Source organism: Drosophila rhopaloa, unplaced genomic scaffold (assembly GCF_018152115.1).
Source record: "Drosophila rhopaloa isolate 14029-0021.01 unplaced genomic scaffold, ASM1815211v1 contig_2, whole genome shotgun sequence".
NCBI lineage: Eukaryota > Metazoa > Arthropoda > Insecta > Diptera > Drosophilidae > Drosophila > Drosophila rhopaloa.
In genome coordinates this window covers 19180856-19208607 of record NW_025335083.1, presented here as the reverse complement: position 1 = coordinate 19208607, position 27752 = coordinate 19180856, and the positions used below count along the sequence as shown (strand labels likewise).

At 52.3% G+C, this 27752-nt stretch overlaps 1 protein-coding gene across 25 annotated transcripts in view; it reads left to right on the top strand.

The window, feature by feature from the left end:
• LOC108040944 overlaps nucleotides 1–27752 on the top strand; it is a 131206-nt gene that overhangs the window by 78220 nt on the left and 25234 nt on the right. For 12 of the 25 annotated variants that reach the window (XM_044459840.1, XM_044459853.1, XM_044459847.1 and 9 more), the window contains 38 exons: nucleotides 4–2436; nucleotides 2515–3138; nucleotides 3196–3513; nucleotides 3792–4115; nucleotides 4299–4616; nucleotides 4678–5010; nucleotides 5079–5405; nucleotides 5670–5987; nucleotides 6440–6769; nucleotides 6836–7159; nucleotides 7381–8010; nucleotides 8068–8406; nucleotides 8472–8780; nucleotides 9140–9466; nucleotides 9544–11139; nucleotides 11325–14513; nucleotides 16077–16403; nucleotides 16464–16784; nucleotides 16843–17187; nucleotides 17248–18603; nucleotides 18667–18984; nucleotides 19042–19377; nucleotides 19447–20061; nucleotides 20119–20763; nucleotides 20824–21135; nucleotides 21198–21539; nucleotides 21603–21911; nucleotides 21974–22918; nucleotides 22982–23293; nucleotides 23365–23709; nucleotides 23769–24068; nucleotides 24135–25085; nucleotides 25193–25510; nucleotides 25574–25906; nucleotides 25962–26276; nucleotides 26333–26638; nucleotides 26697–27344; nucleotides 27407–27718. In XM_044459840.1, the coding sequence (XP_044315775.1) occupies nucleotides 4–2436; nucleotides 2515–3138; nucleotides 3196–3513; nucleotides 3792–4115; nucleotides 4299–4616; nucleotides 4678–5010; nucleotides 5079–5405; nucleotides 5670–5987; nucleotides 6440–6769; nucleotides 6836–7159; nucleotides 7381–8010; nucleotides 8068–8406; nucleotides 8472–8780; nucleotides 9140–9466; nucleotides 9544–11139; nucleotides 11325–14513; nucleotides 16077–16403; nucleotides 16464–16784; nucleotides 16843–17187; nucleotides 17248–18603; nucleotides 18667–18984; nucleotides 19042–19377; nucleotides 19447–20061; nucleotides 20119–20763; nucleotides 20824–21135; nucleotides 21198–21539; nucleotides 21603–21911; nucleotides 21974–22918; nucleotides 22982–23293; nucleotides 23365–23709; nucleotides 23769–24068; nucleotides 24135–25085; nucleotides 25193–25510; nucleotides 25574–25906; nucleotides 25962–26276; nucleotides 26333–26638; nucleotides 26697–27344; nucleotides 27407–27718 (22350 nt within the window). The remainder of the gene's footprint in view (nucleotides 1–3; nucleotides 2437–2514; nucleotides 3139–3195; nucleotides 3514–3791; nucleotides 4116–4298; nucleotides 4617–4677; nucleotides 5011–5078; nucleotides 5406–5669; nucleotides 5988–6439; nucleotides 6770–6835; nucleotides 7160–7380; nucleotides 8011–8067; nucleotides 8407–8471; nucleotides 8781–9139; nucleotides 9467–9543; nucleotides 11140–11324; nucleotides 14514–16076; nucleotides 16404–16463; nucleotides 16785–16842; nucleotides 17188–17247; nucleotides 18604–18666; nucleotides 18985–19041; nucleotides 19378–19446; nucleotides 20062–20118; nucleotides 20764–20823; nucleotides 21136–21197; nucleotides 21540–21602; nucleotides 21912–21973; nucleotides 22919–22981; nucleotides 23294–23364; nucleotides 23710–23768; nucleotides 24069–24134; nucleotides 25086–25192; nucleotides 25511–25573; nucleotides 25907–25961; nucleotides 26277–26332; nucleotides 26639–26696; nucleotides 27345–27406; nucleotides 27719–27752) is intronic. The other 13 variants (XM_017118650.2, XM_044459856.1, XM_044459854.1 and 10 more) reach the window with 10 other exon arrangements.

The window sequence follows — 27752 nt, the reverse complement described above, 5'->3', positions numbered from 1 at the left end:
CAGTTCCGGAGGGAGATGAGTGCACACCGAATCCCTGCGGTCCCAATTCCGGATGCCGTCGTGTGGATGGCAACCCGATTTGTTTCTGCCTGCCGGAGTACGAGGGACAGCCGCCATCGATTCCCTGCGAGCTACCTTCGAATCCCTGCGATCCGTCGCCTTGCGGACCGAATACCCAGTGCTCCGTACTCAGCAACGGTTTCTCCAAATGCACCTGTCTGCCGAACTATGTGGAGAGTCCGAACACCATTCGAGGCTGTGTCGAACCCATTAACCCATGTGACCCCAACCCCTGTGGAACTGGTGCCATCTGCGATTCATCACGTCAGCCCGTGTGCTACTGTCCGGACAACAAGATTGGTAATCCTTTCAGGCTGTGCGACAAGCCAGCCGTTACCATTGAGCTTTGCCAACCAGGACCATGTGGCCGAAATGCTGATTGCTATGTGGCTGGAAATCGCGAGGAGTGCTACTGCCGCTCTGGATATGTGGGAGACGCCTATCAAGGATGCCGTGAACCAAGTCGCACCGTTTGCGATCCCAATCCTTGCGGACCTAATGCCAACTGCGTGGTGGCCGGCGATGGACAAACCGCTTGTGTTTGTCCGGACGGCCTGTCCGGCGATCCCACATCCCTTATTGGCTGCCACGGCTACGAGTGCCAAGTGGATGTTGATTGCCCGAACAACAAGGCCTGTATGGGCTACCGTTGTTACGATCCCTGTCCGGGAGCCTGTGGCCAAGGAGCTCACTGCCGGGTGGAAGAACATCACCCAGTTTGCTCTTGTAATTCGGGATTGACCGGTAACCCAGGAGTACGCTGCTATGCACTGGACCATCCCAAAAAGAATCCTTGTGTTCCCAGCCCGTGTGGCCGGAATAGCGAGTGTAAGCTGTTAAATAACCGTGCTGTTTGCTCGTGCATTCCCGGTTACCTGGGTGATCCTCAGTCGGGATGCCAGCCAGAGTGTGACATCAACTCCGATTGCGGTGACACCTTGTCGTGCATCAACCACAAGTGCGTGGATCCCTGTGCCGGAGCCATTTGTGGCATTAATGCCATCTGTAATGTACGCCAGCACACGCCAGTATGTCTTTGCTTGGACGGATTCGTCGGCGATGCCTTTTTGCAGTGCGTGGCTATTGGAATACTGAAGAACGTGTCGAGGGATCCATGTGCCCCTTCGCCCTGTGGTCCTCAAGACGTTTGCTCGGTGTTCGGCGATGGAGTTGCCCTTTGCGATCCTTGCTTCGGACCCAATGCCCAACAGAATCCCCGCTGTCGACCGGAGTGTGTGGCCAACTCGGACTGTCCATTTGATCGCGCCTGTTTGGGACAACGCTGTCTAGATCCATGCCCCGGATCCTGCGGACGGAATGCTGTGTGCAATGTTTACGAGCATAACCCTGTCTGCGCTTGTCCCACGGGACTCTTTGGAAACCCCTACGAACAGTGTACCACACAGTCGGTAATTGAGCCACCACCACAACCAAGCTGCGCCAAGCTTCATTGCGGTGCCAACGCGGAGTGCAAACGTCAGCACAACGGTCTGGCCTGCGTCTGTCGTAAAGGTTACTTTGGAGAACCGCATATCGGCTGCCGGCCAGAGTGCGTCCTAAATAGTGACTGCCCTGCGGAGAAGGCTTGCCTCAATTCCAAGTGCGTGGAGGCTTGTAACGGAGTGTGTGGCATCAATGCCGTATGTCGTGTGGTTAACCATGCACCGGTTTGCATCTGCGCCGAGGGATTCAGTGGAGATGCCTTCATTGCCTGTAATCCATTCTACCTGCCACCTCCAGTACGACCAAATCCGTGCGAGCCATCGCCCTGTGGACCGAATTCCCGTTGCAAGGCCACCCCTGATGGCTATGCAACATGTTCCTGCCTGCCGAACTTCAAGGGAGCTCCACCAGTCTGCCAGCCGGAGTGCGTGGTTAGCTCGGAGTGTGCTCCCAACCAGGCCTGTTTGAATCAGAGGTGCGCCGATCCCTGTCCGGGTATCTGCGGTGGTGGAGCCCGCTGCGAAGTGCTTAACCACAACCCAATTTGCTCTTGTGAGCAAAATTTCGAGGGCGATCCATTCGTGGCGTGCTCACCCATTCAGGATCCAGGTCGCGAAATTGCTGTGCCAAAGAACCCATGCGTGCCATCGCCTTGTGGACCCAACTCCATCTGCCAGATCAAACAAAACCGACCAGTCTGCTCGTGTGTGGCCAATTACATTGGCAGCCCACCGTATTGCCGGCCGGAGTGCACTCTGAGCAGCGAGTGTCCGTCGGACAAGGCCTGCATCCAGGAGAAGTGTCAGAATCCGTGTGCCAACATATGTGGACACAATGCCCGTTGTACGGTCATCGCCCACTCCGCCCACTGCAGTTGCGATGAGGACTTCGAGGGTGATGCTTTTATCGGCTGCTCCAAGAAAAACACACCCAGTAAGTAGAACTGTTTACTATTGAAATATATAAAGTAAGAAAGTATTCAAAATCTAATTGACTATGTTTCCAATTTAGAACCCGAAGACCACATAGATCCCTGCTACCCTAATCCGTGTGCAGAGAACGCTGTATGCACGCCTCACAATAATGCCGCTCGCTGTTCCTGCATTGAGCCCTACAATGGCGATCCTTACAACACTGGATGTCGTCCGGAATGTATCTACAGCTCGGAGTGTCCCTCGTCGTTGGCCTGCATCAAGCAGCACTGTCGCGATCCTTGCACGGCAGCTTGTGGAGCGAATGCGGAGTGCGCGGTCGTAAACCACTTGCCCTCCTGCAGTTGTACCCGAGGATTTGAGGGTAATCCATTCGAAGGATGCAAGCGAATTGCGATTACGAGACCAGTGGGCGTTTGTGAGCCAAATCCCTGTGGACCTAACAGCTTATGTCGCACCGTCGAGGGACATCCCACGTGCAGTTGTCAGGTTGGATACTTTGGAGCCCCGCCTCAGTGCAGACCCGAATGTGTGGTCAGCTCGGAGTGCGCCCAAAATCTTGCCTGCATCAATCAAAAGTGTACGGATCCATGTGCCGAGACTTGCGGATTCAATGCCAAATGTCAAGTGAACAATCACAACCCCATCTGCTCCTGTCCAGCCAATTATGTTGGCGATCCGTTTGAACAATGTGTGCCAAAACGTAAGCAAAACGATTAATTAGTTATTGAATTAATATTTATTATTAAATTCTATGCAGCATCAGAACCGCCTCGCAATGTGGATCCCTGTCTGCCCAGCCCATGTGGCTCCAACTCCATTTGTCGCAATGTTAACAATAGAGCGGAGTGCTCTTGTGCCCCTGGAATGTTCGGGGCCCCGCCCAACTGTCGACCGGAGTGTGTGATTAACCAGGATTGCCCTTCGAATCGGGCTTGTATACGTCAGCGATGCGAAGATCCTTGTATCGGCATTTGCGGATTTAATGCCGTGTGTTCCACTCAGCATCACCAGCCGAAGTGCAGTTGCATTGAGAGCTTCGAGGGTGATCCGTACACCGCCTGCAGAATGCGTGAGAGTGAGTACATACCTCTCGATTATTTGCTATCCTTTCCAGGAGCACGGAAGTGTGCTCGAGAAGCGCCCTTAATGTTAAATGTTCCTTTCAGTGGTGCTCTAGAAGTAATGGTATTGTGGTGTACATCCTATGCATGTTCCTCGTATTGTGTACATATTATTCATCTATGTATCCATCTACCTTTTATACTATTATTATTTAGTTTTAAGTCTTTTGTATTTGTACATTCCTCTGTATGCATCCGCATTGCCTGCTTGCTATTTTCATGACCATGACAGTCGTGGTGCCAGATCCACCCTCCGACCCATGCTACCCATCGCCATGTGGTGCGAATGCCATTTGTCGCGTACGCAATGGAGCCGGCTCCTGTACCTGCATCCAAAACTATTTCGGTGACCCGTACATCAACTGCCGCCCGGAGTGCGTGCAGAATAGCGACTGTCCCGGCAGCCGGGCCTGTATTAACATGAAGTGCCGCGATCCCTGTGCCAATGCCTGCGGATTCAATGCCATCTGTCGGGTGGCCCACCATCAGCCTGTGTGCAGTTGTGAACCGGACTTCACCGGCAATCCACTGCGCGCTTGCGTCGAAAGACCCTCAAGTATGACCCTATCCTGGGGTGGGTCGAATTGTATAGGAGAATAGTAGCTAGAGTTGGACTGAATTAATTTATTTAAGGATGAAACATTCTTAGTCTACGTTCTTACAAACAAATCGGCCCACCCTTTTATACACCCTTTAGACAAGAAGTATTGATCTAACTGCTATGACCTTTCCCACATAGATATGTACCTGCCCCTGCCCAAAGACCCTTGTAGACCCTCGCCTTGTGGCCTGTTCAGTACTTGTCATGTGGTTGGAGATCGTCCCGTGTGTGCCTGCTTGCCAGACTACATGGGCGCTCCACCCAACTGCAAGCCCGAGTGCATGACCAGTGCCGAGTGTCCCTCGGATAGGGCCTGTATAAACCAACGTTGCAAAGATCCCTGTCCCGGAACATGCGGCTACAATGCCCGCTGTCGCTGCACCAATCACTCGCCAATATGCAGTTGCTACGATGGGTACACCGGGGATCCGTTCCACCAGTGCGTGCCTGAAAGAAGTAGGTTCCCAATAGTTTGTCTCCCTTGGATAGTTTCCAACTGAAAACATCATACTTGTAGAACCACCGCCAATAGCAGATCCCGTTGTACCGCCCAATCCTTGTGTGCCATCACCTTGTGGACCCAACTCCCAGTGTCAAGTTTCGAGCAGCGGAGCAGTCTGCTCCTGCGTAACCAATTACATAGGACGACCGCCTAGTTGTCGGCCAGAGTGCAGCATCAATTCCGAGTGCCCGGCCAGAATGGCCTGCGTCAATGCTCGTTGTGCCGATCCTTGTATCGGATCATGTGGAAATAACGCACTCTGCCATGTCAGTCTTCATGCACCGGTTTGCATGTGCGAGCCTGGTTTCTCCGGCGATCCGTTCTCCGGCTGCTACAAGATCATAGAGAGTAGGTTCTTGAGATAGTTTCCCTTAATAGATAGATACTTAATTCCCATGCTTGACCCGCCCACACAGCCCCCGTTGAAGTGATCCAACCCTGCCGTCCCAGTCCTTGCGGTTTGAATGCCCTGTGCGAGGAGCGGAATCAAGCCGCCGCATGCAAATGTCTGCCGGAATACTTTGGCGATCCGTATGTCGAGTGTCGCCCCGAGTGCGTCATTAACTCGGACTGTCCAAGGTCGCGCGCCTGCGTCAACCAGAAGTGCGTGGATCCATGTCCGGGAATGTGCGGTCACAGCGCCCAATGTGCCGTCTTTAACCACGCCCCCAACTGCGAGTGCCTGCCTGGTTACACGGGTAACCCCATCGTTGGTTGCCACCTCGTCCCTGAGATTCCGCGTTGTAAGATTTCGATCCGACCGCGAAAGCAGTGATGGAAAGTACTTAGGTTAGAGAGGAAGTTAGACAGTTAGTAGAAATAAATTTAAGTTTTTATCTGAAATGATAAACATTGATATACATTTCCAAAATACTGAGTACCCTTTAAATGACCATGGTATGTTGGTTGCCCGATGCCTTCTTCTCTACCTTGGTATCATTTCCCTCACTGCAAGTTAGGGCCCTAGTTAGGAACGCTATTAATTGCTGCTTTTACCACGCCTGTAGATCCCGACCCCATAGTGCCCGATAACCCTTGCCAACCGTCGCCCTGCGGGCTGTACAGCAACTGTCGCTCCGTTAATGGCCACGCAGTCTGTTCTTGTGTGCCCAACTATATCGGTTCCCCTCCCAACTGCCGGCCTGAGTGCATGAGCAGCTCGGAGTGCGCGCAGGACAAGTCGTGCCTCAACGAGCGCTGCAAGGATCCCTGCCCAGGCACCTGCGGCAACAACGCGCTCTGCCGCGTCGTCAACCACAACCCCATCTGCTCCTGCAGTCCCGGCTTCAGCGGTGATCCATTCGTGCGCTGCTTCCCTCAAGAGAGTAAGCATCGACAAGGAGTCAAAGGAAGCCTATCTTCGGCCAGCCGGAGACTTAAATTCCCCTGCAGAGAAAGATTTGTTTCCATAGAAAGACGAATAGAGATTAAATTGTCTTTTTCCGTCATTTTTTTATTGGAATATTCTTCCAACAGCAGCCATGATAAAGATCCTCTTAAATAAGTGGTGTGTTGAATTAATAAATACAGGCTGACAAGTTTTATCATTACCCCTGCAGGGGTATTTAAGCCAAACATTCACCGAATCATTTCATTATCTAAGAGAGCCCTAAGCCCTTTATTCATCTCATAACCTGCTTAAAAACATTATTCACATCCTCTATATATATCTTTACCCATTATGTTTATTTCTTTTATATGTACTCTATGTATGGCTTATTTTGGTGCATGACGTTTATTGTACTTGGTGTCTTGTGATGGTTATAAATGGTGAAAGTAGAGCGGCCGCCCATCACCCACGATCGAATCGATCCGTGTGTGCCAACGCCATGCGGGCCCAACTCTCAGTGCCGGGTGTCGGCTGCTAGTGAGCAGGCTGTCTGCTCATGCTTGCAGCATTACGTGGGTAGGGCGCCGAACTGCCGGCCGGAGTGCACCTCGGACTCCGAGTGCCCCGGCAATTCGGCCTGCATCAATCTGCGCTGCCAGGATCCGTGTGTCGGTACCTGCGGCATCCAGACCACTTGCCTTGTAAATAATCATAGACCCATTTGCCGCTGCATTGAGGGTTATGCAGGGGACCCATTCTCAGAGTGTAGTCCGAAGAGTAAGGGATCTGAAAGCTCTGCTTTCCGCTTAGATACTAAACCATTCCCATTTCCATTACCCCCAGTTATTGTCCCTGTTGAGGTGGCACAGCCCTGCAACCCGAGTCCCTGCGGAGCCAATGCGGTGTGCAAGGAACGCAATGGGGTAGGATCCTGCTCCTGCCTGCCGGAGTACAATGGAGACCCGTACACCGAATGCCGCCCAGAGTGCGTGCTGAATAGTGAATGCTCGAAGAACCGTGCCTGCCTCAACAACAAGTGCCGCGATCCCTGTCCGGGTGTATGTGGCGTCTCCGCCGAGTGTCATGTGATTAACCACGCCCCCAGCTGCAGTTGCCCATCCGGATTCACTGGCAATCCCTCTCAATACTGCCGGGAGATACCAAGATGTAGGAACTAGTTTCACGTACGGTGGGTCGAGGATTAGGGAAACGATTGCATATAGCTAAGCACATTTGTTAAGTTTTAAAAACTAAAATAGATTCCAAAGTTATTTTACAATTAGTTATCAGATTTTCGTAAGCTTTCAGTCGAATCCCTAAAAATCGACCACCTCTATAGTATTCCGTATTCCTCAGATGGGTTAATTAACTAACACCCTGACTTTTAGTGCCCGCACCCGTTGAACCTTGTCGTCCCTCGCCCTGCGGTCCCTACAGTCAGTGCCGTGAGGTGAACGGACATGCGGTCTGCTCCTGCGTTACCAATTATATTGGCACACCACCCGCCTGTCGTCCGGAGTGCTCGGTCAGTTCCGAGTGTGCTCAGGACAGGGCGTGTGTGAATCAGCGCTGTGTGGACCCGTGTCCGGGAACTTGTGGCAACGAGGCCATTTGCAAGGTGACCAACCACAACCCGATCTGCTCCTGCCCAGCCGGCTTTAGCGGCGATCCTTTTGTGCGCTGTGCGCCGTGGCAGGAGGAACCGGAGCAGCCCAAGTCCAATGAAAATCCCTGCGTGCCCAGTCCCTGCGGCCGTAATTCCCAGTGTCGTGTCGTGGGTGAGACGGGGGTGTGCTCCTGCCTGCCGAATTTCGTGGGCAGAGCTCCCAATTGTCGACCAGAGTGCACACTCAACACCGAGTGTCCTGCCACCTTGGCCTGTGTCAATGAACGCTGTCAGGATCCCTGTCCGGGATCGTGTGGCTTCAATGCCTACTGCAGTGTGGTGAATCACTCTCCCGTCTGCTCCTGCGATAATGGTTACACTGGTGATCCTTTCGCCGGCTGCAATCCGCAACGTAAGCTCTCGCTTGGAGTTATTTAGAATGAGTGCTAATCAGCTTTGTGGCCCCCAGCTCCTACCATACCCGATGAGCGTCTGACTCCCTGCCAACCCTCGCCTTGTGGCCCGAATGCCGAGTGCCGTGAGCGCAACGGAGCCGGTTCCTGTACGTGTCTGCCGGAGTACTTCGGTGATCCGTACAGTGGCTGCCGTCCGGAGTGCGTGGTGAACAGTGATTGCTCGCGCGACAAATCGTGTGTCAACCAGAAATGCGTGGACCCGTGTCCAGGTGTTTGTGGTTTGAATGCCCAGTGTCGTGTGTCTAATCATCTGCCCAGCTGCTCTTGTTTGGCTGGCTACACTGGAAATCCATCGAGCGCTTGCCGTGAAATTCCCCAATTGCCTCCACCACGTAGGTTCACTACTAACCCTTGTGAAAGAAACCATTCCAACTCATCCCACCTCCCACTTTCCCAGCCGAACGGGATGAGAACCCCTGTAGACCCCCGCCATGCGGCGCCTACAGCCAGTGCCGCGAGGTCAACGGCCATGCCGTGTGCTCGTGCCTACAGGGCTTCATTGGCTCAGCCCCCAACTGCCGACCCGAGTGCATCATTAGCTCAGATTGCGCCCAAGATCTCAACTGTCAGAATCAGAAGTGTGTGGACCCGTGTCCTGGTACTTGCGGCATTGAGGCCCGCTGTCAGGTCATAAACCACTATCCCGCATGCTCCTGTGCCCCAGGTTTTACCGGAGATCCCTTCAACCGGTGCACTAAGATATTGTGTAAGCATGATTAGCTTTATGAATGAGGAGTGCAAGCCAAATAGGGACGAATCTTTTTCACATAAATATTTTTACCGTAGTTTAGTGATTTCCGTAAAATATTCAAAAAACCCCTAAAGCACGGTTTTTCCTTACGTTGTAAAACCTATTCCCCTTCTTGGCTTGACACTTCACCCATGATTTCTACCTCCTGCATGTATATACACTTTTTAATGTTTGATTTTCTATTCTCTATTTATGTTTATTTATTTTATGTACACTTTGTAAACCACTATCCAACTCTACTATCCTATGTAATTGTTTGTCTAAATGTGCTATGAACCTATTTCAACTATCTGGCATGGCTAAATGGCATGTAGTGGAGCCCCCACCCACTGAAAAGTCCGGTAATCCCTGCATCCCCTCACCGTGCGGACCCAACTCGAAATGCCTCGATGTCCGCGGTTCGCCTGCATGCTCCTGTTTGCCCGACTACCTGGGACGTCCACCCAACTGTCGGCCCGAGTGCCTCAGTAGTGCCGACTGTCCGGCCAATCTGGCCTGTGTGAATCAGCGCTGCTCAAATCCATGCATCGGTGCCTGTGGCCTGCACTCCGTGTGCACGGTCATCAAGCACCGACCGACATGCGAATGTGTGCCTGGTTACACCGGAGATCCCTTCTCCGGCTGTGCGATCGTGCAGCAAAGTAATATACCCCTGCATGCTCCCGAATTTATGATTCCCCGCTAACGTTGATGTCCGATTTTCCAATCTCCCCTCTAGTTCCTGCCATTGATGAACCGAGAAATCCCTGCAATCCCAGCCCCTGTGGAGCAAATGCTGTCTGTCGGGAGCGCAATGGAGCTGGCTCCTGCGCCTGCCTGCCGGAGTACTTTGGTGATCCGTATAGTGGCTGCCGGCCGGAATGTGTCCAGAATGACGACTGCGAACGATCGCGTGCCTGCATTAACAACAAGTGCCAGGACCCATGTCCCGGAGCCTGCGGTATCAATGCCGAGTGCAGGGTCCTGAATCACGGACCCAATTGCAACTGCTTCGAAGGCTATACCGGAGATCCACATCGCTCGTGCTCACTGATTGAGGTGGTTACCAGACGACCAGATAATCCATGCCAGCCATCACCCTGTGGTCCTTACAGTCAGTGCTTGGACACCAACAGTCATGCGGTGTGCAGCTGCCTGGAGGGCTACATTGGAGCTCCGCCTAGTTGCAAACCTGAGTGCGTGGTCAGTTCAGAGTGCCCCCAAAACAGGGCTTGCATCAACCAGAAGTGCGAAGATCCGTGCCGCGGATCTTGCGGTAATAATGCCAAGTGCCAAGTGGTGAACCACAATCCAATCTGTACATGCCAGGCCGGCATGACTGGAGATCCCATCTCGGGATGTGAGCCCACTCCCACTGTCAAGGACGTGGACGACAACCCTTGTGTACCGTCACCATGTGGACCCAACTCTATATGCCGTCAGATTGGCAACCAGGCTGCTTGTTCTTGCAAGACTAGCTTTATTGGACGTCCGCCCAACTGCCGACCGGAATGTACTAACAACGACGAGTGCCAAAACCATCTGTCCTGCCAGCAGGAGCTTTGCGTCGATCCATGTCCCGGTTCGTGTGGTAGCAATGCCATTTGCCAGGTGGTTCAGCATAATGCTGTTTGCTCCTGCGCCGATGGCTACGAGGGTGAGCCGCTCTTTGGCTGCCAGCTAATCCCAGCTGTGACACCAACCGAGTCACCAAACTCTCCTTGCGAACCATCGCCTTGCGGCCCGCATGCCGAGTGTCGGGAGAGGAATGGAGCTGGCGCCTGTTACTGCCACGAAGGATTCGAGGGTAATCCGTATGATGCTCAACGAGGTTGCCGTCGAGAATGCGAGAATAACGATGAATGCTCCGCTGTCCAAGCCTGCTCTCGATTCAAGTGCGTTGATCCCTGCAACAACATCTGCGGCGACTATGCCATTTGCACAGTTGACAAACATGTGCCCACTTGCGACTGCCCGCCGGGTTACACTGGGGATCCATTCTTCAGCTGCAAGCCAGTGCCGGTTACCCCGCGACCACCTCTGAACCCATGTAATCCTTCGCCCTGTGGACCCAACAGCAACTGTCGTGCTATGAATAACCAGGCTGTGTGCTCTTGCCAGGCAGGATTTGTTAACCAGCCGCCCAACTGCAAACCCGAGTGCGTGGTCAGCGCCGAGTGTGCTCCGGAAAGGGCCTGTGTGAACAAGAAGTGCGTGGATCCTTGTCTGCACACCTGCGGCATCCGAGCCATATGCACCACCAAGAACCACAGCCCCATTTGCACGTGTCCACGTACGATGACCGGAGATCCATTTGTCGAGTGCACTAAAGTTGGTAAGTGAATGAACCTTTGATCAGCTTTAACAGCTGCCCGATCGTTGTCCTTTATAAATCTAAATCTTTGTTGATCGTTAAAAAACAATTTATTTATTTTAAAGTAAATCTCTTCAAAGAAAACGGATAAGAAAATATAAAATAATTATTTCTGATTAATAAAAACCTTTTTAAAAACTTCGCAGCAATCACCCATGACGTGACTACACCGTCGCCGGCACCCGCATCATGTGTGCCATCTCCTTGTGGACCCAACGCCAAGTGCCAGATTGTGGGCAACAGTCCAGCCTGCTCCTGCCTGCCAAACTTCATTGGAGCACCACCTCGCTGTCGCCCGGAGTGCGTGTTGAATTCTGAATGTGGACCCACGGAGGCGTGTATCAACCAGAAGTGCGCCGATCCCTGCTCTGGATCTTGCGGATTCGAGGCTAAGTGCCATGTGCTTAACCATCTGCCCATTTGCAACTGCATCGAGGGCTTCGAGGGAGATCCGTTCGTGCGCTGTACCAAGAAGGAAACAGAGAAAACGCAAACTGTGAACGATCCATGCAACCCGAACCCGTGTGGACAAAACGCAGACTGTTTTGCCGGAGAGTGTCGCTGTCAGAATAATTACCAAGGAAATGCCTACGAAGGCTGTCGTCCAGAGTGTACACTCTCGGCGGATTGTCCCAGGGACAAGGCCTGTATGCGCAATCGCTGTGTGGATCCCTGCCCGGGCATCTGCGGCAACAATGCCATGTGCGAGGTGATGAACCACATTCCAGTGTGCTCATGCTTCCAGGGCTACGAGGGTGATCCGTTCGTTAATTGCCGTGTGAAACCTGTCGTGGAGGACCCCATAATTGAGGCCTGCTCCCCATCGCCCTGTGGTTCCAACAGCCAGTGCCGTGATGTCAACGGACATGCAGTGTGCTCTTGCCTGGAAGGCTACATCGGCGCACCGCCTCAGTGCCGACCCGAGTGCGTGGTGTCCAGCGAATGCTCCGCCCTACAGGCTTGTGTCAACAAGAAGTGCGTGGATCCCTGCGCCGCTGCCTGCGGATTGGAGGCCCGCTGTGAAGTGATTAACCATAGCCCGATTTGTGGTTGTCCACCTGGCCGAACTGGAGATCCGTTTAAGCAGTGCGTGGTTCTACCACCTGTACCTGCACCTGATGTCAAGAATACTCCTCAAGATCCTTGCTTGCCCTCGCCCTGCGGACCAAATACCTACTGCAAGCCTGATAAAAATGGTCCCGTCTGCCAGTGCCAACCCGAGTTCTTTGGCTCGCCACCCAATTGCCGACCAGAGTGCATAATTAATCCGGACTGTCAATCCACGCAAGCGTGCATCAACAACAAGTGCAGCAATCCTTGCCCAGAATCCTGCGGAACCAATGCCGAGTGTCGTGTCATTGGACACGCCGTTTCATGCTCGTGCCCAGTTGGATATGCGGGCAACGCCTTTGTTCAGTGTGTGCCGCAGCAGGATGAACCACCGAAGCCGTGCCAGCCATCGCCATGTGGAGCGAATGCCGAGTGCATCGAGCGGAATGGAGCTGCTGCATGCAAGTGTATTGATGAATACCAGGGCAATCCCTACGAGGGTTGTCGCCCAGAGTGCGTACTGAGCTCGGATTGTCCCACGGATAAGGCGTGCATCCGCAACAAGTGCCAAGATCCTTGTCCCGGAATCTGCGGATTGAATGCCCAGTGCTATGCTGTTAACCATGTGCCCAACTGTGTGTGCAACGATGGCTATACTGGCGATCCGTTCACCAGTTGTCGCCGAGTGGAAGTCACACCTCCACCTGCAGTTGCAGAGCCTTGTACTCCGTCCCCTTGCGGAGCCAACAGCAAATGCAGGGTTGCCAATGGTTTGGCCGTGTGCTCCTGCTTGGATACCTTCATTGGAGCCCCACCTAATTGCAAGCCAGAGTGCACGGTTAATGCCGAATGTCCCTCGACCAAGGCTTGTCATAAGTTCCGCTGTGCTAATCCCTGCGCCAAGACGTGTGGCCTGAATGCCAAGTGCGAAGTAATAAATCACAATCCGATTTGCAGTTGTCCATTGGACATGACGGGTGATCCCTTCGCCCGCTGCTATCCAGCTCCGCCGCCGCCGATTCCAGGACCCAAGGATGAGCCAGTGAAGAGACCATGCCAACCATCGCCTTGTGGATTGAACTCGGAATGTAGGGTACGCGATGAGCAGGCCTCCTGCTCCTGCCTGCCCAACTTTATTGGGGCACCACCCAACTGTCGTCCCGAGTGCGTTGTGAACACGGATTGCTCGCCAGACCGAGCCTGCATCGCCGAAAAGTGTCGCGACCCTTGTGACGGATCCTGCGGAGTGGATTCCGAGTGCCGTGTTCAGAACCACCTGGCTATCTGTACTTGTCGTGGAGGATTCACCGGAGATCCGTTTGTCCGTTGCATCGAGTTTATCGAAGAGACCACCAAGTCGCCTCCACTTACTCAGGATCCTTGTGATCTGCAGCAGTGTGGATCGAATGCCGAGTGCAGGAATGGCATCTGTAGCTGCCTGCCGGAATACCAGGGTGATCCTTACACCAGCTGTCGCCCAGAATGTACCTTGAGCACTGATTGCCCGCCTACCAAGGCTTGCCTAAACAAGAAGTGTGTGGATCCTTGCCCAGGAGTTTGTGGCCAGAACTCGCAGTGCGATGTTTCGAATCATATACCGATATGCAGTTGCCTACAGGGCTACACGGGTGATCCGTTTGTGCATTGCCGTCACGAGACGCCAGTTCCGAAGGACCCATGTCAACCAAATCCCTGCGGACCCAATAGCCTGTGCCACATTTCCGGCCAAGGACCAGTATGTGCCTGTCAACCGGGAATGTTGGGCTCACCACCCGCCTGCAAACCAGAATGCATCGTCAGTTCTGAGTGCTCGCTGCAAACGGCCTGTGTGAACAGGAAGTGCGTGGATCCCTGCCCCGGAGCCTGTGGACAATTTGCCCGCTGCCAGGTGATCAACCACAACCCGTCGTGCTCTTGCAATACTGGGTACACGGGCGATCCGTTCACTCGATGCTACCAGGAGGAGCGTAAGCCACCACAGACGCCAGACAACCCCTGTCAGCCATCTCCTTGCGGACCTAATTCCGAGTGCAAGGTTCTGAATGGAAACGCAGCCTGCTCGTGTGCAGCTACCTTTATTGGAACGCCACCAAGCTGCCGACCCGAATGCTCCATCAATCCTGAATGCCCACCGACCAAGGCCTGTATTCGACAGAAGTGCTCAGATCCGTGCGCGAATGCCTGTGGATTTAATGCCCGCTGCAATGTGGCCAATCATCAACCCATCTGCACCTGCGATGTGGGCTTTACTGGAGATCCGTTCACCGGCTGTCAAAAGGAGCAAGGTAGGAACCCGTTTTCATTTACTTAGCAGTTAGGCCAAGGCGTAAACCCTATAAAGCTTATAAACGTAATTAAATGGTTTTGGTTGCTTACTAAGCGCCCAGTACAATACTTGCTATTATTAAAATCAAACAAAAATGCCGCACAGCCAAAACATTTGTTTACGCCTTGAAATATTAAAAAGAATGTGAAACCATTGCGAAACCTCAGTATTGGCTTACCAACAAGTAAAATGGAACTCCTTTGGAAACTCAGTGAAATACCCTTGTTACCCTAGATTTGAATACCCTTTAAAGCAATGTTTCACACTCATTACAAGCGCATTAGAATAATTGGAAAAAGTCCACTTAAAAGCAATTACAATCGTTGTAAATGTTCTCACTTTTTTTAAATGCACCATGTGTTTGCACTTCTTTTTGTCACTTTATCCGCGTTACTTGTTCTAATGTGCTCTTAGGCAGTTATTTTTACTACACAATTTACATTCATTAAAATCTATGATTACCGCACGCACAGGCACAATGCATTGCAAATTGAGTGTACCAGTTATGTTTTACACAATAAATCACAATGCACTCGAGCGAAATGCAAATTTTAAGCAGCACACACTCTGTACGAGTTGTCTGAGTGGACGTGCTCTTGGAAGTGTCTGTATGCTGGGCTAATCAAAGATTTTAATTAGTTTACGACAATTATTTATTTGCTTTTTACTGCCCCTAACGCCTGATTTACAATATGCAAACTTGCCACGCCTTATTGCTTCTTTATACAACCTTAAATGCCTCACACCAAATCACCCGCCTTGATTATTGCCTTTAACCCTTGATGATACCGTTGTTGCCTCCAAAAGTATTACCTTGCGCCTCCAACAGTTGTATTTGATTTGGGGGGATAATCCTAGCGAAATGCTTTTACCTAATTCGTTATTTGGCCCAAAAACCCAAATGTCCTTGTCTCTCCACTCGCTTATTACCCAAATTGATCCTAACCCAACTACCCGAAATTGAGTACTGCGTTGTTGTTGACCCCCACCAAAATTTTGCCCACGGAACGCCAAAGATATTAACTAAAAACTAGTCAAAAACAAAGCGAAAGCCGCGCTAGCAATTAATTAGAAATTTAAAAATGTATAACATAAAACTGTAGCGTATAAAAATTGTTTAACAATGAGCAATAAATCAAATAATATAACTCCGCAAAGGACACTTGTTTTACTTACGACACAAAACATAACTCAATGCCAATTAAATTGGCACATTGCACTTACATAACACCGCCAAAGCACTCAGCACACAGAGTTTAACAAAACTAAATGAAGCGTTTTTTGAACCGCTGCACCACAAAATTCTTCGATTGGAGCGATTAATGCCAACACACCTAACTAGTAATTGTACTCTAATCCGCTACAATAATACCACAACTGCAATCGGATTAATCAGCTGAAAAAAAACCAACGCCAGGTGTGTTGTACTGTACTAAAACCGATTCACCTGAGAGTTAATAATGAAAACCTCTGTCCACGTTTCTCTTCCCTCTCTTTGTTTGAATCCGTTTACCCCACATAGAACGCATTGTCAATGAACAGGTTACTCCTTGTGAACCCAATCCCTGTGGTTCGAATGCTGTCTGTCGCGAAAGAAACGGCATCGGTTCCTGCCAGTGCCTGCCCGATCACTTTGGTGACCCGTATCAGTCGTGTCGTCCGGAGTGCGTACGTCACTCGGACTGCGCCTCCAATAAGGCGTGCCAGCAGCAGAAGTGTCGCGATCCCTGCCCAGGCACCTGTGGCAGCAACGCGGACTGCAGTGTAACGAATCACTTGCCCACCTGTTCTTGTCGCATCGGATACACGGGAGATCCGTACCGCTACTGCCATGTGGAACCACCACAACGTAAGATACCCCCAATAGTAAGCCACCTCTTGTTCGCTCCTGACCTTAGCCCCTTTCTAGCTCCTGCTCGTGTGAACGAACCAACGCAACCCTGTCGCCCCTCACCGTGTGGTCCCAACTCTCAGTGTCGCGAACTCAACGGGCAGGCCGTGTGCTCCTGCCTGGAGCTCCACATCGGTCTGCCCCCTAACTGCCGACCCGAGTGTGTGCTAAGCACCGAATGTCCCACTGAAAAGGCTTGCATCAGCCAACGTTGTCAGGATCCTTGTCCAGGCACTTGTGGCATCAATGCCGAGTGTCGGGTGCGTAATCACAGCCCACTGTGTCAGTGTCGTCAAGGTTTCACCGGTGATTCCTTTACCCGTTGCTATCCTCTGCCACGTAAGAGTTTGACTTGCCTTGATAACGAACACCTATTAAATAATAATGCCCAACCCAGCCCCACCGCCTGAAATCGAACGTATTGAGCGCGATCCTTGCCTGCCATCGCCCTGCGGTCTGAACAGTCAGTGCCGCAATGTGCAGGGTGTGCCATCCTGTTCCTGTTTGCCAGAATTCTTGGGGGCACCGCCTAATTGTCGACCAGAGTGCACCATCAGTGCAGAGTGTCCATCCAATCTGGCTTGCATACGAGAGAAGTGTATAGATCCCTGCCCCGGTTCCTGTGGCTATGCCGCCGAGTGTAATGTGGTAAACCACACGCCCATTTGCGTGTGTCCAGCTGGCTTTACGGGTGATCCGTTCAGCAGCTGCCGTCTTGCGCCGCCGCCAGAGCCTACTCAAAGTAAGACTTGCAAACAAAAACCTAACATGACAACGGTAAACAAAAAATCCCATTTAATAGACGAATATGTGGATCCCTGCAATCCATCACCATGTGGCCCCAATGCGCAGTGCAACACTGGAGTGTGCACATGTCTAGCCGAATTCCATGGCGATCCCTATTCCGGCTGCCGTCCCGAGTGCGTTTTGAGTTCCGACTGTCCCAGAGACAAGGCTTGCCATCGCAGCAAGTGTGTGAACCCCTGTCCGGGCACTTGTGGCGAGAATGCCATTTGCGATGTTATCAATCACATACCTATGTGCAGATGCCCAGAACGCACTGCAGGCAGCGCTTTCATTCGTTGCTCCCCTGTGCAGAGTACGTCGAAATGGTTACCCTTTATAAATGTCCCTCTAACAAACCCACCCATAGTTTCAGTAACTAATCCCTGCAGACCCTCGCCTTGTGGACCCAATTCTCAGTGCCGCGAGGTTAATCAGCAAGCAGTGTGCTCTTGCCTGCCAAGCTTTATTGGAGCTCCGCCATCGTGTCGACCCGAATGCACCTCAAACGCCGAATGTGCACCCACCCAAGCTTGCCTCAATCAGCGGTGCGGAGATCCCTGCCCTGGAACATGTGGAGTGGGAGCAAATTGCGCTGTTGTCAGCCATAGTCCCTTCTGCACATGTCCTGAGAGGTTTACGGGTAATCCCTTCATTCGTTGCCAGCCCCAGAGTAAGGATATTAAGGAGGAAATAGAGTCACCTTTACAAGTGTTACCTTTCCCAGTTGAACCACCTGTTCGCGATGTTGTGCCCGTTGATCCTTGTCGCCCATCTCCTTGTGGACCTTATTCCCAGTGTCGCCCAGTTGGTGAGGCCCCAGCTTGTTCTTGTCTGGAAACCTACATTGGACGTCCCCCGAACTGCCGGCCGGAATGTGTGACCAGCTCGGACTGCACCAGTCAAATGGCCTGTGTCAACCAGAAGTGCGTCGATCCCTGCCCAGGACGCTGTGGCCTCAATGCCGAATGCCATGTGGTCAGCCATGCGGTGCAATGCATCTGTCAGCAGGGCTTCAACGGAGATCCGTTCGTGCAGTGCACACCGGAGATCGCCTATGAAAACGAAATCCGAACACCCTGCAACCCAAGTCCATGTGGATCGAATGCCGTGTGCCGCGATCGCAATGGTGTCGGGTCCTGCCAGTGTCTGCCGCAGTACTTTGGAGATCCTTACGAGGGCTGTCGCCCGGAGTGCATGCTTGATTCGGACTGTCCATCGAACAGGGCGTGTCAGCAACTAAGATGCCAGGATCCCTGCCCAGGAACTTGTGGCCCGAATGCCAACTGTCAAGTGGTCAACCATTTGCCAACATGTAACTGCCTAGCCGGATATGTGGGAGACCCATACCGTCAATGTAATCGACAGCCAGAACGTAAGCAGCCACCAACAATGCCTTTTCTCCCTTTACTCAAGCACACCATCATTACTTATTTAGCACCCCAAAACGAGTATGTGAATCCTTGTCAGCCCACACCCTGCGGTCCCAACTCTCAGTGTCGCGTTTCAAATGAGCAAGCTGTTTGCTCCTGTCTGCCCCTGTTCGTGGGAACTCCACCATCATGCCGACCCGAGTGCACCATCTCCTCGGAGTGTTCTGCGGATAGGGCTTGTGTTAATCAGAAGTGCGTGGACCCTTGCGCAGCGGATACTTGCGGAAGCAATGCCATATGTAGGGTGCGCAACCATAGTCCCATTTGCAGTTGCATCAGCGGCTTCACAGGCGATGCCTTCACCCGCTGCTTCCCCATTCCACGTAAGCCTGATCCTCTTAACCATCGGGAAAGAGATAGTAATCCCTCCCATACCACAGCGCCGATCGTTGAGACTAAGGATGAACCTCTGAGGGACCCCTGTATACCAACACCATGTGGTCCAAACTCTGAATGCCGAAATATCAATGGAGTTCCTGCTTGTTCCTGCTTGGCTAACTTTATTGGCCAGGCTCCCAACTGTCGCCCCGAGTGCACAATAAACTCGGAATGTCCGAGTCAGCAGGCGTGCATCAACCAAAAGTGTCGCGATCCGTGTCCAGGAGCCTGCGGTCAGAATGCTGTCTGTAGTGTCATCAATCATACACCACTCTGCGCCTGCATCGAAGGCTATATAGGCAATCCATTTACGAACTGCAATCCCAAACCTCCAGAGCGTAGGTGTTTTAAGAGATTTTACCGATCCAACGAATGTTTACCCCCGATCGATATTCCTTCCTTTGTAGCCCCAGCTCTACCAGTTGCCGACGATCCTTGCAACCCATCGCCTTGCGGATCTAATGCTCTCTGTCGCAATGGCCAATGTTCGTGTATACCCGAATACCAAGGAGATCCCTATGTCACCTGCCGTCCGGAGTGCGTGTTAAACACAGATTGTCCAAGAGATCGAGCCTGCGTGCGCAACAAATGTATCGATCCCTGCCCTGGAACTTGTGGGGTAAACGCCTTGTGCGAGGTTACCAACCATATTCCCATTTGCCGCTGCCCAGAACAGATGTCTGGCAATGCTTTCTTCGAGTGTCGACCAGTGCCTCCTGCCAAAATTCAAAATCCCTGCCAGCCATCGCCATGTGGTCCGAACAGTCAGTGCCGTGTGGTGCAGCAGACTGCGGTCTGCTCCTGCCTGACTGATTACGTGGGCAGTCCACCGCAATGTCGTCCGGAATGTGTGACAAACTCAGACTGTTCGGCCGATCAGGATTGCCAGAATATGAAGTGTCGCGATCCCTGCCCTGGTACTTGTGGCTTCAATGCCCTCTGCAACGTGGTTAACCACCGTCCCTTCTGCAGCTGTCCCTCAAGCATGTCGGGAAATCCCTTCGTGAGCTGCCAACAGCTAAGTAAGCCAACATGCTTTTTAAATGCTTCCCCCATGCTCAAGCCTGAAGTTTTTTCAGTAATACGCGATGAGAGACCACAAAATCCCTGCCAACCATCGCCTTGTGGTCCCAACTCCGAGTGTCGCGTGTCTGGAGACTCGCCATCTTGTTCTTGCCTACCCGAATTTGTGGGTGCCCCACCAAATTGCCGACCGGAGTGCATATCCAATTCTGAGTGTACCACAAACCTTGCTTGTATAAACCAGAAATGCGTGGATCCCTGCCCAGGACTTTGTGGTCTAAATGCCAATTGTCGAGTGTTCAGTCATAGTGCCATGTGCTTGTGTGACAGTGGCTTTACTGGAGATCCGTTTAGTCAGTGCAGTCCCTTTAGGGATACTCCCCCTGAAGTTCTTCAGCCCTGCAACCCCAGTCCTTGCGGCGTAAATGCCAAGTGCGAGGAACGTGGTGGTGCAGGATCATGCCAGTGTCTGCCTGATTACTTTGGAAATCCGTATGATGGCTGTCGTCCCGAGTGCGTACTAAACTCTGATTGTCCTTCGAATCTGGCTTGTGTTAACCAGAAATGTCGCGATCCGTGTCCCGGCACTTGTGGTCAAAGCGCCGAGTGCCAGGTCGTTAATCACTTGGCCACATGTAATTGCCTGGTCGGTTACACCGGAGACCCATACAGCTTGTGTCGCATTATAGTCAACGAGCCACGTAAGGACATTTCACAGATTTCCCAAGGACTTCGTGACCATCGATGGTTTCTTTTTCTAGCGGAACGAGTTTATGTTAACCCTTGCCAGCCGTCTCCATGCGGACCAAACTCGCAGTGCCGTGAAGTCAACGAACAAGGCGTTTGTTCTTGTTTGCCAGAGTTTATTGGTAGTCCGCCTGCCTGTCGTCCAGAATGCACCAGCAGCTCGGAGTGCGCCGCTGACAAAGCTTGTGTGAACCGCAAATGTATGGACCCCTGTCCGAATGTTTGTGGTCAGCAGGCCGAGTGTCGCGTGCGTAACCACAATCCCATTTGTACCTGTCTCAGTGGATTCACGGGTGATCCATTCACTCGTTGTTACCGTCAGCCGCGTAAGAAAACAGAACCGATTTAAATGGGCTTTTGGTTACCAATGAAAACAAATCAATTCCAGCTCCTCCGCCAGTGGACATTGAACGTGAACCCCTTGACCCTTGTGTTCCTTCACCATGCGGGGCGAACTCTCAGTGTCGCGAGATCCATGGCACACCATCATGCTCTTGCCTGCCCCAATACCTGGGAACTCCACCCAGTTGTCGCCCGGAGTGTTCTATCAATGCCGAGTGTCCTAGTCATCAGGCTTGCATTAACCAGAAATGTCGCGATCCCTGTCCCGGCTCTTGTGGCCTCAACACTCAGTGCAATGTAATCAACCACACGCCCATTTGCAGTTGTGTGGTGGGATACATTGGTGATCCATTCAGCGTTTGTAATCCGCAGCCAATCCCAGAAAAAAGTAAGATCTATCCCCAACTACGACTGAAGTTCAGAAATCATATCTTACCCTTTAAAAAACCAGTTCGAGACCCACTGCCACCAGAAGATCCCTGCAACCCATCGCCATGTGGCTCTAACACGCAGTGCAACAATGGAGTATGCTCTTGTCTGCCCGAATACCATGGAGATCCGTATACCGGTTGTCGTCCTGAGTGCGTCTTACATACGGATTGCGACCGTAGTAAGGCTTGTGTACGTCACAAGTGTGTTGACCCTTGTCCAGGTGTCTGTGGCATCAACGCGATATGTGAGGTTCTGAACCACATACCTAACTGCCGTTGCTTAGAGAGAATGCAAGGCAATGCCTTTGTTCAATGCAGCCCAATTCCACGTAAGAATAGTGAAACCCAGCCCTCCTCCTTCTCAGTTATTACAAAGTTGCCAACTTTACAGAGCTCGACGTCGTACAAAATCCTTGCCAACCCACGCCGTGTGGACCTAATTCTCAGTGTCGCGTTGTCAACCAACAGGCCATTTGCTCCTGCATCACGCCCTTCGTAGGAAGCCCGCCATTCTGCCGACCAGAATGCACCACCAACTCAGAGTGTCCTTTAATCCTGGCCTGTCGCAATCAAAAGTGCAGTGACCCCTGTCCTGGAGTTTGTGGCCGCGGTGCCCAGTGTCATGTGACCAACCACAGTCCCTTCTGCCGCTGTTTGGAGCGCTACACGGGTAATCCGTTCGTGAGTTGCCAGCAGATCATCGAACCACCGGTGCCACCACCAAGGCAAACCTGCCTGCCATCACCCTGCGGACCGTACTCCCAATGTCGTGAAGTAAACGAATCACCTTCCTGCACTTGTCTGGCGGAATACATTGGAGTCCCTCCCAATTGTCGACCCGAGTGCGTGACCAGTTCAGAGTGTCCCTCAAATCAGGCCTGCATTCAGCAGAAGTGTCGCGATCCCTGTCCAGGACTATGTGGACAATCAGCGGAATGTCGAGTGATCTCCCACACGCCAAGCTGTGTTTGCCCAGAAGGCATGGAAGGTGATCCGTTTACTCTATGCACGGAGAAGAGAATTCAGGAACGGGACCAGTTGGACCCTTGCAGTCCCAGTCCTTGTGGAGTCAATGCCCGCTGTACTTCTCGCCAAGATGCCGGATCCTGCCAGTGTTTGCCAGAGTACTTTGGCAATCCCTATGAGGGATGTCGCCCTGAGTGTGTCCTTAATTCTGATTGTGCATCAAACAAGGCCTGTCAGCAACAGAAATGCCAGGATCCCTGTCCAGGAACTTGTGGTCAGAATGCTCTATGCAACGTCCTGAATCATGTACCCAGTTGTAGCTGCATAACGGGCTACTCCGGTGATCCATATAGGTCGTGTGTCCCAGAACGTAAGGCTATTGGTCAGAGTCTTTTGAATCGTGTAAAATTTGATGAGTTATATACCCTTCTAGCTGTCAAGGAATATGTTAATCCCTGCCAACCATCGCCATGTGGTCCCAACTCGCAGTGCCGTGAAATTAACGAACAAGCCATTTGCTCGTGTTTGCCAGAATATGTGGGTGCCCCTCCAGTGTGTCGACCCGAATGTACGATTTCATCAGAGTGTCCGGTTGACAAGGCCTGCGTGAACCAGAAATGTATAGATCCCTGTCCCAACACGTGTGGTGAACAAGCCATCTGTCGCGTTGTGAATCACAGTCCCATTTGCTCTTGTCGCGCCGGGTACACGGGCGATGCCTTCTTCCGATGCTTCCCTAAACCTCGTAAGTGATTTCGTGATGATTTCGTTCTTAAATGGTTAGACCCAGTCTTAACCGTCTTATTATTCCAAAAGCGGTACCACCGACACCTATACAAAAGACTCCAGTTGACCCTTGTGTGCCCTCACCCTGCGGTCCCTACTCCCAGTGCCGGTCCCAAGGAGATGCTCCTGCCTGTTCCTGTGTGGTTGGATATTTAGGAGCCCCTCCGAATTGCCGACCCGAATGTCGCATCAATGCCGAGTGTCCCAGCAGTCAGGCGTGCATCAATGAGAAGTGTAGGGATCCCTGTCCCGGTTCCTGCGGCTATGGGGCCATTTGTAATGTGATCAATCATACGCCTAGCTGCACTTGCCCGGCAGGATATATGGGTGACCCATTCAGTCAGTGTCAGCCCCAGCCACCTCCGCCACCAACACGTAAGACTTAACACCGACTGTTTAAAGTGAAGAAAGGATTCAAACCATTCCCTTCTCAGCCGTTAAGCTTGATGATCCGTGCAACCCCTCGCCCTGCGGTCCGAACGCTCAGTGTAATAATGGCGTCTGCACCTGCATTCCCGAATACCATGGTGACCCCTATAGTGGTTGCCGCCCAGAGTGCATCACAAGTGCGGATTGCTCTCGAGAACTCGCCTGTTCGCGTCACAAGTGCTTCGACCCGTGCCCGGGAACCTGTGCCCCTAATGCCATTTGTACTGTGCTCAATCACGTGCCCATGTGCACTTGTCCGGAGGGTTATAATGGCAATGCGTTCGTTCAGTGCCAGCCTGCGCCACGTAAATATTTCTCTTCAAAGCCAAGATTAAGTCCCAACAATACCCAACAAGACGTTTCCTTTGCAGCCCCTGTCCTTGTCCAACCCTGCCAGCCCTCTCCATGTGGACCTAACTCACAATGCCGCGAGGTCAACCAACAGGCTGTATGCTCTTGTGTGTCAGGATACTTTGGAACACCACCGCTTTGTCGTCCGGAGTGTACATCAAACTCGGAATGTTTGTCGCGCCAAGCGTGTGTGAATCAAAAATGTATGGATCCGTGTCCCGGTTCTTGTGGCCGCAATGCTCAGTGCAGTGTGGTGAACCATAATCCCTTCTGTACATGTCTGCCTCGCTTTACTGGCAATCCTTTCGTGGGTTGTCAACAGATTATCGAACCACCACGCCAAGATATTGTGCCTCAGGATCCTTGCCGCCCATCGCCTTGTGGCCCCAATTCCGAATGCCGCGCTGTCGGTGAGACACCAACTTGTACGTGTCTTGCTGATTTCGTGGGCTCTCCGCCGTATTGTAAGCCCGAATGTGTGGCTAACTCAGAGTGTCCTTCGAACATGGCTTGTATCAATCAAAAGTGTCGCGATCCCTGTCCCGGATTGTGCGGTTTAAGTGCCACTTGTCGCGTAGTCTCCCACACTGCAATCTGCATTTGTGATGCTGGCTTGACCGGAGATCCCTTCACACAATGTCAACCCATTGAGGCCGATGTGGAGATCATCAATCCCTGCCAACCATCGCCTTGCGGCGCCAATGCTGAGTGTATCCAACGGAATGGAGCAGGAGCCTGTCAGTGTCTCGCAGAATATTTTGGAAATCCCTATGAAGGCTGTCGCCCGGAGTGTGTTTTGAACTCGGATTGTCCATCGAATAGAGCTTGTCAGCAGCAGAAGTGCCGTGATCCCTGCCCCGGAAGCTGTGGACAGAATGCCGAATGCAATGTGGTGAACCACACGCCCATGTGCAACTGCTTTGCAGGATATATCGGCGATCCATACCGCTATTGTAGCCAACCGCCAGAACGTAAGCGAGTTCCAATTATTCACGTAGTTTTACTAAACTTGGTCGTAGTCATGGAAGTAGATACTAATTCGAAGTATTGTTTTGTACTGTATTCTAACCATAACTAGCTGTTGTCCATGAGTATGTGAACCCCTGTCAACCGTCTCCCTGTGGCCCGAATTCTAATTGTCGCGAGGTCAACGAGCAGGCAGTATGCTCCTGTCGTCCCGAGTTCGAAGGAGCCCCACCCAACTGCCGGCCCCAGTGCACCTCAAGCTCTGAATGTGCCCCCACAAAGGCATGTATCAACCAAAAGTGCGTTGATCCCTGCCCCGGTGTCTGTGGCCAGCAGGCAATCTGTGAGGTGCGCAACCATAGTCCCATTTGTAGGTGTCCCACCGGCATGACCGGTGATCCCTTCGTGCGCTGTTTGCCCCGACCATCGAGTAAGAACAAGAAAAAGTCTTATGTGTATTTGACCTACCCTAACCCGCTCTACCCGATATTAGTTCCCCCACCGCCCTTGAGGGATGTAGTTCCCTACCGCGATCCCTGCCTCCCTTCACCCTGTGGCCTGTACTCGTCGTGCAGAAATCAACAGGATCAAGCCGTTTGTTCTTGCTTGCCCAATTACTTTGGCACTCCGCCGCATTGTCGTCCCGAGTGTTCCATCAATGCAGAGTGCCCAAGTCACTTGGCTTGCATCGGCGAGCGCTGCCGCGATCCTTGTCCCGGTGCCTGTGGTCAGCAGACCGAGTGCCGAGTCATCAGTCACGTTCCCAGTTGTGTTTGCCTGCGCGGCTATGTGGGCGATGCTTTCCTGGCCTGCCACCCAGCACCACGTAAGAGTTATCCAGTGTTTAACCCTTTGCAGAACTAAGACAGAACCCTTCACAGCCCCACCAGCCCGCGAAGAGCCCCGCGATCCATGCAATCCCAGTCCCTGCGGCAGCAATGCCATCTGCTCAAATCAGGGAGAGTGTACATGTCTGGCCGACTATCAGGGCGATCCTTACGTGGCCTGTAGACCCGAGTGTGTCCTGAGTTCGGAGTGCCCCCGAAATCTAGCCTGCATACACCAGAAGTGCACTGACCCTTGTCCCGGAACCTGTGGTACCAATGCAATCTGCGAAGTGGTTAATCACATTGCCATGTGCCATTGTCCCGAGCGAATGACGGGAAATGCTTTTGTGCAGTGTTCCCCTTTACAATGTAGGTTATGGTCTGTTTTTTTATGTCTCCCCATTCATTCTTTACCTGTTCTCCAGTGGATGTATACCGCAACCCTTGTAATCCCTCTCCATGCGGCTCCAATGCGGAGTGTAGGGAGCAGAATGGTCAAGCAGTGTGCAGCTGTCTTCGCAACTATTTTGGTGTGCCTCCCTCTTGTCGACCCGAATGTAGCACCAACTACGATTGTTCCCCAAGTTTGGCGTGTCAAAATCAACGGTGCGTCGACCCTTGTCCAGGATCATGTGGAGTCTATGCCGAGTGCCGAACTGTGAGCCACAGTCCTTTCTGTAGTTGCAGACCCGGCTACACAGGCAATCCCATTGTTCAGTGTCATGTGATTAGTAAGTTTGAAAGGACATTCAATTGGAATAGACCTTATAGCTAATGTACCGCCTTTAGTTGAACCTCAACGCGATCTTGTGCGTCAAGATCCTTGCCAGCCCTCACCCTGTGGACCAAACAGCGAATGTCGCCGCGTGGGCGACACACCCTCCTGCTCTTGCCTGTCAAACTTCTTTGGCACCCCGCCCAACTGCCGTCCTGAATGTGTCTCCAACTCCGAGTGCAGTCAGTTGCATGTGTGCACAAATAACCGCTGCAAGGATCCGTGTCCAGGTCTCTGCGGCACTGATGCCGTATGCCGGGTGATCAGTCACAGTGCCATGTGCTACTGCCAGCCGGGCTATAGTGGGGATCCATTCGTTCGTTGCGCACCAGATATTCAAAGGGAACCGGTTGAGATAGTGCAACCCTGCAACCCGAATCCTTGCGGCTCCTTTGCCGAGTGTCGCCAGCAGAATGGAGTCGGTTCCTGCCAGTGTCTGCCGGAGTATTTCGGCAATCCCTACGAGGGATGTCGTCCAGAGTGTGTGCTCGACTCCGATTGCCCCTCTCAGCTGGCCTGTGTCAATCAGAAATGCCGCGATCCCTGTCCCGGAAGTTGTGGCCAAAATGCCGAATGCTTTGTGCGTAATCACTTGCCAACGTGCAACTGTCTCAGCGGCTTTGTCGGTGATCCCTATCGCTATTGCAACATTGAACCGAAACGTAAGCAGACCCCCGATCATCTCCCTCAAACGCGTATCTAGACATCTTGAATTCTTTTACAGCCATGCGGGAATATGTCAACCCCTGTCAGCCCTCTCCTTGCGGGCCCAACTCTCAGTGTCGCGAGCAGAATGGAGTGGCCACTTGCTCCTGTCTACCGGAGTATGTGGGCACACCGCCGGGCTGCCGGCCTGAGTGTACGGTTTCCTCGGAGTGCAATCTTGACAAGGCCTGCGTTCGTCACAAGTGCATTGACCCTTGTCCTGGTGCCTGCGGCAGTTCTGCCAATTGCCAGGTGGTGAACCATGCTCCGATCTGCTCTTGTCAAGCAGGTTACACAGGAGATCCCTTCACGCGTTGTTACCCAATTCCTCGTAAGTTTTCAAACATGAGAAGCCTTTTAGTGGT